At 37.0% G+C, this 11156-nt stretch overlaps 2 protein-coding genes across 3 annotated transcripts in view; one reads left to right on the forward strand and one right to left on the reverse strand.

Annotated features, from left to right (window-relative positions):
- Window positions 1-10368, reverse strand: part of LOC107673274 (sorting nexin-1-like) — an 18010-nt gene extending 7642 nt beyond the window's left edge. The window contains exons 1-5 of one of the 2 annotated variants that reach the window (XM_016466802.1): window positions 10174-10368; window positions 7147-7224; window positions 5095-5668; window positions 1457-1593; window positions 997-1063 (exon numbers count right to left, since the gene is read on the reverse strand). In XM_016466802.1, the coding sequence (XP_016322288.1) occupies window positions 997-1063; window positions 1457-1593; window positions 5095-5668; window positions 7147-7224; window positions 10174-10275 (958 nt within the window). In that variant the 5' untranslated portion in view covers window positions 10276-10368. Of the gene's footprint in view, window positions 1-996; window positions 1064-1456; window positions 1594-5094; window positions 5669-6572; window positions 7225-10173 lie in introns of both variants that reach the window. The other variant, XM_016466801.1, reaches the window with a different exon arrangement.
- Window positions 10369-10600: 232 nt separating this feature from the next.
- Window positions 10601-11156, forward strand: part of LOC107673249 (synaptic vesicle glycoprotein 2B-like) — a 5534-nt gene continuing 4978 nt past the window's right edge. The window contains exon 1 of the mRNA XM_016466767.1: window positions 10601-10781. Within this exon, the coding sequence (XP_016322253.1) occupies window positions 10718-10781 (64 nt within the window). The 5' untranslated portion in view covers window positions 10601-10717. The remainder of the gene's footprint in view (window positions 10782-11156) is intronic.

Consider the following 11156-nt stretch of genomic DNA (forward strand, 5'->3'; position numbering starts at 1 on the left):
AATGAGCAACAATATATAAGTGCAAATGACAAGTCTCGGTTAGCCTAACGCAGTACACGTAGCAAGGTGTGTGTGTGTATATATATATATATATATATATATATACACAAACAAAGAAAAACAAGTAGAATAGAAAGCTAGAGTTTTTTTTTTTTTTTTAAAAATAAAAAAAAAAAAAAAAAAAAAAAAAAAAAAAAAGTAAACAGATTTCGAAAGGGCCCTAAAAATGTAATTTCTGTTAAACTGTCAATAAACTGTCATTAAACTGTTTACGTTTCATGATTCCAATTAATTAGACATGCTTTCTGATTACCAAAATGAAATTTCACCATTAAAATGGAATCTAGAAAAATTTAAACTGGAAAAAAAAAAAAAGCAAATGACCTGTGTTATAATTGGCTAATTATTAAGCATATGCATACGCATATTAGTTGGATTAGGGAGAGAGTTTTGCTTTAAAATGCATAGTACATTAAAATCCTTTTGTCTATGCTAAACAGTTATGCCCTAAGATCCTCCAAAGCAAATGTATTTCTGCAATTGTAACTAGATAATAATCAGTGTCTGCTGAATAACAAACAACCAAAACTCATCACGTCTTCTCTATAGCTGTCTATAAAACCATAATGCCATAAATAGCCAAACAATCAGTAGGTGAGCAAACTGAAATACTACACATCTTCCTTTTAACATTTAATGCTGATTTTAGACATTGCAGTAACACCACACCTTTAAAAAAAAGGAGAAGGACAGGAAATGAAAAATAGATGGCACAGGGCAAAAAGAGGAAGCTCCAGACAGCCGTATCAGTGACTCAGATCCTTAATTAGAAGATAATCAGTTTACGGTTTTCTGCAAAAGCAGCCCACTACTGGGTTCAAACGCTATTTTAAACGAATGTTTTCTGAGCACAGTATTAATCACAGTATTAAAAAAAAAAAAAAAAAGAGACATTAGAAAGTTAAACCCAGCTGTCACAGCAGAGGATGTTCTTACCGACTTTCTCTGGATTCGTGACAGAAATGTTCAGATCAAACGTGTCCTCACTTTCCTCTTCCTCCAGCTTTATGTGAAAAAAGGAAACAGAAAAAAAGAGAAAGGAAGAGTGAAACCGAGCGAGAACTGCTTCTGAGATGTGCGTGAAGGTTTGATCAGATCTCTAGAGATGGGAATCGCAAGAAATTTAACAAATCTGGTTTTGATTCGGATTCCATTTGATTCTTTTAGTATATTTAAATAAATTTGGTGTGTAAGTGAATTTTAGATCAAACAGAAATAAATAATGCATGAGTTTAAGCCTGATTCATTTTCGACTGATTCATTAAAAAGAATCAGCTCGTGAGAGTCATTGCATGTGAACTTGGTCATTAAAGGAATCAAACATCATTCTGTTTCAGTATTTTGTTTTTTAAACAGCCGAATCCCATGCTCTTTATAAGTTCAGGGAGTGTTTTACCTCCTCCAGGGTTTTGGACGGAGCTTTACTGGAGCTGCTGGCTACAGGGGCCACAGGAGCCGATACTGACGGTTTCACAGCGTCTTTCTTCTTGCGGTCATTACGAGGACTGTCCAGAGACAACTCCACTGTAGCTTCTGAGAAAAACAGTGACAGAAAGTGCATTTAGAATTTAGATTTTAGCACAGCATAGAAAACAAACACACACACACATGCAAAACACATTCCATCAGCAACATAACGCAAGGTGAGAGGGTAAAGGTCACTGAGGAATTCCTTTTCCTCTTCCTGAGTCAACGCTGAGAAAGTGAATTCATCATCCATCGCTCAAAAGTGATGTGCATGCATTCCTGTTCGTACAATATATGTTCCAGTAAAAAGAGTCAACAGCAGGAAAAGGTTTCGTTGTGGAAAAAACACTAAGCCTGAAAACCCTACAGCACATCAATTCAGTGTTATTTTAGTTTTACTAATATATTATGACAGCATTTATTAATATTTTGAATAGTTTTCAGTTTAATTTAAGTTTAAGTTTGAGTAATTTTGTTATGAGCTTTTGTCATTTTCATTAGAAATATTCACAATATTTCTATGTAGCTTTATTTTTATTTCAGTTTTAATTTTATTACTTCAAACTTTTTCAGCTTTATTTCAATCAACAAAAACTATTAAACGTAGAAAGGACATCGTTAAAATAATCCATGTGACATCAGGGGTTCAACCGTAACTTTACGAAGCTACGAGAATACTTTTTGTGCACAAATAAAACAAAAATAACGACTTTATTCAACAATTCGTCTCCTCCACGTCACCCTAGCGCCATTTTGGAGAGTATCACATTACAACATATGCAACGTATGTACGAGGATACGCTGTTTACGTTGTTTACGCTTTGATCTGAACATAAACAGCGTATCCGTATACATACGTTGCATATGTTGTGATGTGTGATGCTCTCCAAAATGGCGCCATAATTCATTTATTATGAATAAAGTCGTTATTTTTGTTTTCTTTGCACACAAAAAGTATTCTAGTAGTGTCGTAAAATTACGATTGAACCACTGATGTCACATGGATTATTTTAACGATGTCCTTGCTACGTTTCTGAGCCTTGATTGTGGTAATATCCTTGCTGTCTATGGGAGGGTCAGAGAGCTCTTGGAATGCATCAAAAATATCTTAATTTGTGTACTGAAGATGAACGAAGGTCTTACAGGTTTGGAACAACATGAGGGTGAGTAATTAATGACAGAATTTTCATTTTTGGGTGAACTATCCCTTTAACAATAAAACACTGGTCCAAATGTTTGTTTTGAATTCCCTGAATTCCCTCGACTAAATTCCCCTGTGAAAGCCTAAATGTTGTCTGGGAACTTAAATCAAACATTTAAATGTATATATGATGTTCAAATGTCTTGGAAAGGGGCGTAAATAGGTTTATGCCTATGATGGCCAAAAATGCTGTTTAGGTAAGCAGCTCACAAGGTTTCGAAACACAAATCGAACTTTTAAATGCAAAACATTCAAGCGCACATATGAGGCCCAAAAACGTCATGTGGGAAGGTAGTTAAGTTTAAAAAAAAAATTTGAACTTGCTTAAAAATACCTAAAATGCTCTTAAGGTTCTGAGACTCCAATTAAACATTTGAACATGTCTACGATGCTCAAAAATGTTGTCTAGGTAGGCAGCTCACTAGGTTGTGAAACAAAATAAATGTTGTCTAGGAAGGTAGCTATATTTTTAAACAAACTGAACTTGCTTAAAAATGCACAAAAAATACTGTCTAGGTAGGCAACACAAATGAAGATATTGTTAATGAAATCTGAGAGATTTCTGTCCCTCCATTCACAGTCTACACAACTACCACTTTGAAGCTTCAAAAAGATCATTAAGAGATTATAAAACTAATGGATGCCCCATTCAAAATATCTTCATTTGTGTTGAACGAAAGTATTTCAGGTTTGGAATGACATGAAGGTGAGTAAATGATGACAATTTTCATTTTTGGGTGAACTATCCCTTTAAACATCTGAAAGTAACGGTACATATGATGCTCAAAAATGCTATGTCTATGTTCAGGATGGTTCAAGGGATAGTTCATCCAAAAATGAATATTAACCCCCCATGATTTACTCACCTTCAAGCCAACCTAGGTGTATATGACTTTCTTCTTTCAGATGAATAGTCGCAGTTATATAAAAAAATGTCCTGGCTCTTCAAAGCTTTATAATGGCAGTGAATGGGGGTCGAGATTTTGAAGACCAAAAAAGTGCATCCATCCATCACAAAAAGTGCTCCACATGGCTCCGGGCGGTGAATAAAGGTCTTCTGAAGCGAATTACTGCGTTTGTGTAAGAAAATACCCATATTTGCAACATTATAGACCAAAATCTCTAACTCCCACTAGCAATCTAGATATTCGTCCGAAAGAAGAAAGTCATGTACACCTAGGATGGCTTGAGGGTGAGTAAATCATGGGATAATTTTCATTTTTCGAGAAATTGGATGATGAAAAATGTTCGTTGATGAGCTTTTTTCCCGTGACTAAGACAAGACGAAGAAGTGGACGACAATAAGGTCATTAAACGATAACTATGACTATATCAACATGCAATTTTATTGACTAAAATAGACAAGACTAAAATGTATTGAAAAAAAATAAAAACTTTTCCAAAAACCTCTTTATTTTCATCAAAAAAAGGAGACAAAATGTTATTGCAGACTGCTCTACACGCCTCTACAACGCGAGCTTTCATGAGTGCGGCTGCCAGATATCAAGAGTTCAAATCCACGAATCATAGCTTCGCTGTTACAAGGATACATTTTCTGCCCGGTGTTTTGCTTATTTTATGCAAATAATATATATTTTTTAATCAGTTTAACCATTATACAGCGTGACGAAAATGTGAGTAAGATTTCATTGACTAAAATCTGACTAAAATGCTCATAGCCTACATTTCGTGGCCTAAACTTGACTAAACAAAAACAGGACAAGGTTGATAAAATATGATAACTAAAATGTACATTTGAGTAAGACTAAGACTAAACTAAAAATGGCTGCCAAAATTAACACTGCTGTACGGTTAATTAATAATAATCTTATTGCTAAAACTTTAAGTTTTCATTTACTAAAACTAGACTAAAATGTTGAGACTTTTACCCCCGGTTTCACAGACAAGGCTTAAGCTAGTCCTGGACTAAAATGCATATTTGAGCTGTTTTAACTGAAAGCCAGTTGCACTGACATATCTTAAAATTTGTCAGTATTATTGTTTTGTCTCAAGATGCACACCAGTAATGTTTTTTTTATAAATCACATTTATAAAAGCTACTTAAATTCCCTAATTGAACTAAGACTTAATCCTGGCTTAGTCTAAGCCCTGTCTGTGAAACCAGGCCATAGTCGACTAAACCTTGACCAAAACTAAATAGGATAAGGTTGACTAAATATGATCAAAACTAACATGGACATTTAACACGCGACTAAGACTAAAATTGAAAATAGCTGACAAAATTAACACTAATTCGAACAGTCTCACATACCTACGATACCCAAAAACTGCTGACTATGTAGGCAGTTTATTAGGTTTCAGAAGTGCCAGTTATGATCTGGTGTCACAGGTAAAATGTGTCGTACCTGAGAAGAGATCGTGCTCCTCAGAGTGAACCCCATTGGTCCTGGAGCTGCTGCTGCTGGCGGAGGGTTTCGGGGCAGGTGCAGTCAAGGCTTCCTCTGCGAACAGATCCGTGGGGTCGTCTTTAACCTGTGGCTTGACCTTCACGTCTGATTTCACCTCTGTGAAAACATCGACAGGTGGTCCTGAAGGCTGAGGCTTCTTCGTCACAACTTTTGGCAGCTCCTTAAATAGATCCTCCTCATCCTCATCACTGAACAGCTCTGCGCTCGCTGCTTTCTTGACTGAAGAGCTTTTGCTGCTGCCCTTTGGAGGGTCTTCGAAAATATCCTGCTGTCGGGCGGCATTTTTGTGCACAGGTGGTTCACCGAGGACATCGGACTTTGGCGCTTGTACAGGCTCGTTTAAGAGATCTGGCATGGGGTTTTGGACCTCAGGTGAACTAACTACTTCGCTATCATCGTCCAATGGGTCGCTGAACAGGTCGACGGCCTCATCGCTACTAGGTGAAGGGATCTTGGTGTCTACTTTCTTCTGGGGTTCAGAGTTAATGTTGCTAAGAGGATCGCTGAAGATGTCTCTACAACGCGAGCTTTCATGAGTGCGGCTGCCAGATATCAAGAGTTCAAATCCACGAATCATAGCTTCGCTGTTACAAGGATACATTTTCTGCCCGGTGTTTTGCTTATTTTATGCAAATAATATATATTTTTTAATCAGTTTAACCATTATACAGCGTGACGAAAATGTGAGTAAGATTTCATTGACTAAAATCTGACTAAAATGCTCATAGCCTACATTTCGTGGCCTAAACTTGACTAAACAAAAACAGGACAAGGTTGATAAAATATGATAACTAAAATGTACATTTGAGTAAGACTAAGACTAAACTAAAAATGGCTGCCAAAATTAACACTGCTGTACGGTTAATTAATAATAATCTTATTGCTAAAACTTTAAGTTTTCATTTACTAAAACTAGACTAAAATGTTGAGACTTTTACCCCCGGTTTCACAGACAAGGCTTAAGCTAGTCCTGGACTAAAATGCATATTTGAGCTGTTTTAACTGAAAGCCAGTTGCACTGACATATCTTAAAATTTGTCAGTATTATTGTTTTGTCTCAAGATGCACACCAGTAATGTTTTTTTTATAAATCACATTTATAAAAGCTACTTAAATTCCCTAATTGAACTAAGACTTAATCCTGGCTTAGTCTAAGCCCTGTCTGTGAAACCAGGCCATAGTCGACTAAACCTTGACCAAAACTAAATAGGATAAGGTTGACTAAATATGATCAAAACTAACATGGACATTTAACACGCGACTAAGACTAAAATTGAAAATAGCTGACAAAATTAACACTAATTCGAACAGTCTCACATACCTACGATACCCAAAAACTGCTGACTATGTAGGCAGTTTATTAGGTTTCAGAAGTGCCAGTTATGATCTGGTGTCACAGGTAAAATGTGTCGTACCTGAGAAGAGATCGTGCTCCTCAGAGTGAACCCCATTGGTCCTGGAGCTGCTGCTGCTGGCGGAGGGTTTCGGGGCAGGTGCAGTCAAGGCTTCCTCTGCGAACAGATCCGTGGGGTCGTCTTTAACCTGTGGCTTGACCTTCACGTCTGATTTCACCTCTGTGAAAACATCGACAGGTGGTCCTGAAGGCTGAGGCTTCTTCGTCACAACTTTTGGCAGCTCCTTAAATAGATCCTCCTCATCCTCATCACTGAACAGCTCTGCGCTCGCTGCTTTCTTGACTGAAGAGCTTTTGCTGCTGCCCTTTGGAGGGTCTTCGAAAATATCCTGCTGTCGGGCGGCATTTTTGTGCACAGGTGGTTCACCGAGGACATCGGACTTTGGCGCTTGTACAGGCTCGTTTAAGAGATCTGGCATGGGGTTTTGGACCTCAGGTGAACTAACTACTTCGCTATCATCGTCCAATGGGTCGCTGAACAGGTCGACGGCCTCATCGCTACTAGGTGAAGGGATCTTGGTGTCTACTTTCTTCTGGGGTTCAGAGTTAACGTTGCTAAGAGGATCGCTGAAGATGTCTTCTAGTGGCTCGTTGAAGATGTCTTTAGGAGGTTTGGTTGAGTCCGGTGACGGAGAATCCATCTCTGAGATTGACTAGGAACAGCACAGAAATTATTATAGAGCTAATGTTGTAAAATTACTATAAATATATTTATTATGAGCTGAAACAAGATTAGATTGTGTTCAACAGCCTGTGCAATACTTTTCCATCTGGCATGGAATTTAATTAAATACATTAAACATTTTTAGGCTGAATCTCACAATATGCCTGCTTAAAGTTCACCAATAAATAGATAAAGGAATCTATTTTTATTTTTTATTATTTTATTTTGCATTGAAAAGTAAGCATATGTTCCACCCAAATTCTTATTATTGTAACAGTAATTATATATTTATCAAGTTAGTATTTGTTATTTTATGTATTTGTGTGTCTCTACAACTGGTGATTTAAAATAAACAATTTAATGTTTTTTTTTAATGCTATTTCACTATTGCGACAATTATCTGATATTTATCAGGTTATTACAGATATTTGTTATTTCATGTTGCTTTGCATTGAAAATTAGGCACATTTTCCCAACCAAATTCTCATTATTATAACAGTAACTACATAGTATTTAATTTGTAAATATTTAGAATGTTAGTATTTGTTATTTTTATGTATTTGTGCATTTGTACAATTGGTGATTTAAAATAATTAAATAAATAAAAAAAGATTATTTTAGTTGTTTTTTGCATTGAAAATTAAGCCCATTTTACAACCAAATTCTCATTACTGTAACAGAATTACATATGATTTAAATTGTAAAATATTTATCATGTTAGTATTTGTTATTTTTATGCATTTCTGAATTTGTACAACTGGCTGAATTAATAAATAAAGAAACCTACTTTAGCACTATGCTTGCATTAAAAATTAAGAACATTTTCACAAATTTTTATTACTGTAACAGTAATTATACATTATTTCATTTGTAAAATATTTAACATTTTAGTGTTTGTTATTTTATGTATTTGTGCATTTGTACAATTGGTGGTTTAAAATATAGCAATATAATTGATTTCCAAAAGGATGATTTTCATTACTGAACAAACATCACATTATATATTTATAATGTGATGTTTGTTCAGTAATGAAAATCATCCTTTTGGAAATCAATTATATTGATATATTTTAAACCACCAATGAGATAGCAAGTAGTCATTTTGCAGTCGCTTTCATCCAAAGCGTCTTCTAAAAACCCTTAAAGGGGCAATCAGGGCCGCACTAAGACCGCACTGGGCCCCGGGGCTATGACTTACTGCAGGGCCCCCCATCACAACACGTTTTAATGCACACATTTACCAGAATGAATTCTGCGCCGCGACGTAATGTCCATGAATAGTATAAACCATTTGTTTTAAAACCTGCTTACTGGGGGCAATGCGCCTGGATTAAGCCAGGGTTTAGTGCCTTGCTTAAAAGGCACAATATGTAATTTTCGCCGCTAGAGGGCGTGTATTCAAAATAAACAAAGAGGCAAAGGCGTAGTTTGATGACGCCGTGACTGAGTGTGGAATCATCCCCACAGCCGATGCAATCCGATGGGACTCGGACAGAAATCATGTTCATGGATGAGTTAATGATTTATTAACGTAGTAGAATGAAGCAGGGTGAGGCTGAAAGCCGTCGAAGCGAAACGAGGCGCTGAACAAGCGTGACACACGACTCGAAAGCAGCAGAGCTTTTATTACGCCACAGTCGACCGCTTCCGCTCCTTCCGGTCGTGTGTATGTGGGGTAAAGCAGCGCTGTTTTATCATACTAGATACATTTGAAAGTTCTGTTATAATGCTACTCTGTGCGGTCGTCACCGGTCTATTAAAACGCACAACATATTAAAATGTCTTTGGTATTTCCATGTTTTCCACAAAACAAAACCAGAAATTGAGGGGTTATGACTTCACTGGTAGGCGACACAATGACACTATGGACACTAGTCCGTGTCACTAGTTAAACTTGCTTATTTCTCTGGATTTAAACATTCTTCGAAACATTTGGGATAATGTAAGTACACAAGTCAGCAAAATATATAACTGTTCTAGTGGTTTTTGGATATTTTAATTAAAAAATCTTAAATATTGTGCCTTTAACGGTACAACGGTACAGCTCATGAATCAACCCACGCTGGGTTCAAACCTTCAAAGACCTTCCAGTTACCAGCCCAGATCTTTAACCACCAATCCACCCTATCATGACTCATGTACAGCAACTGTAAATTCCTTCCCACACAGCAAAATCTTCCCAAAATAAAAGCTTGCTAAGGGAAAAAGGGCATTGAGGCGTTCACTCACATCTGAGACTCACATGATCACACCGTCAGTACTTTGACCTGAAAAGACTGGAATTATTACACTAAGTAAATATTGACTGCTGGACACCAGCTCATTCATTAGAGACAGAGCTGCCTTCCCAGTACTCATATTTGAGTTATTTTAGTTTTGCTCTGCATGCATGCATATTTTACAAGCATAAAAAATATATTAACTACAGTCTGTTGGGTGGTTTTGCATAAACAAGTTCAAGTACTGTCACACTTCCTTTATTAGACATAACATGTTTATTTTACACACATATACACCCTCTCTCTCTCTCTCTCTCTCTCTCTCTCTCTCTCTCTTTCTCTCTCTCTAGCAGTGTGACTTCAGTAAGTTTGGAAAACTGGGTCACATTCCTTCTGATATTATTTACTCAACTACAAGAGTCCTTCAAGAACTTAAGTATGTCACATGCAGGCCTAAACTCAGATCTATTTAACCCTGCGGAAGGACCAAATCTGAGGAGATAATGAAAAAACGTATCTTTATTAAATCATTACGCAAATATGATAACAGAAAACTCCGTATAAACCAGCAGAGCTGAAGATCTACGGCTGAAGAAGAACAGGCAGGTCTGAGGGTGTCAGAGAAGTGAAAGTCGGTCGGTCTTCTTCTTTTTCTGTCTGTCTGTCTGTATGGGGTATAACGTTACAGCTTTATAAACGCGTTTAATTCCGTTACTCACCGTTCCCGTGAACGCATCCGCCCCCTCGTCGCTGTCCTCCAGCAGCTCGGGCTCCTCTGAGTCCGGGAAAGGCGGAGGACTGCGCTCCGAGCTGGCCGCCATCTTCAGCTCCACACATACACAGGAAAAAACTTTATTTTACAAGCGGAGAGCGCGAGAGAGAAAAATGACAGAGCGACATTGAACTGAAACGGAGAGAGAGAGAGAACGTGGGAAACAGCGACGCCTGGTGGTCAAGAGGGGCGGGGTTTTCTCTGTTACGTCACGCCCACAAGACCACTCCCAAAGTATTGCAAAATAATATTTTATTTATACACTGATAATTGTTTTTAATAAAACACGCTTGAGTTCAGTCGTTATGGAGATCTATATTTTTTACACGGAGAAAATTCGAGGAAGTGCGCGTGAGAGGGACGGGCCTTGGTGTGACGTTAACACAAACCGCGCCCACCGAAGCGTCTGTTTACGGAAGTACAGGAGTGAATTTAATCATTTGATCAGCGATCATGTAGTTTATACTCATAGTTTCATTTGAAATATTATTATGCCTCGACGGACGCATGAAGACACAGAACCCCTGCTTTCGTCCACTCATATCGACGAAGACGGTAAATGCATTATTATTCATCATGTAACGTTAAAACGTTTTACTCGATCTCTTTCGGTTTGAAATGTTTATAATATTTAAGTTATTGATATTCTGATAGAGTGTTGTAGATGAGTACATTGCTAATATAGAATTTTTTTTCACCAGATACATAGACTATTAAATCTGATTGAATATTACATTGTACTCAGAACATGTTATGCACAAAATATGTACACAAAAAATACTGTAGTAGTACGTTACCGTGGTACATCTATGCATCTATGGTGGTAATATCATGGTACTTTGCTATAGATCCAAAAATAACATATATATTTATATATATATATATATATATATATATATATATATATATATATATGTGGTGGTGACAAAA

The sequence above is a fragment of the Sinocyclocheilus anshuiensis genome, unplaced genomic scaffold (assembly GCF_001515605.1).
Source record: "Sinocyclocheilus anshuiensis isolate Anshui unplaced genomic scaffold, SAMN03320099.WGS_v1.1 scaffold68, whole genome shotgun sequence".
NCBI classification, from domain to species: domain Eukaryota; kingdom Metazoa; phylum Chordata; class Actinopteri; order Cypriniformes; family Cyprinidae; genus Sinocyclocheilus; species Sinocyclocheilus anshuiensis.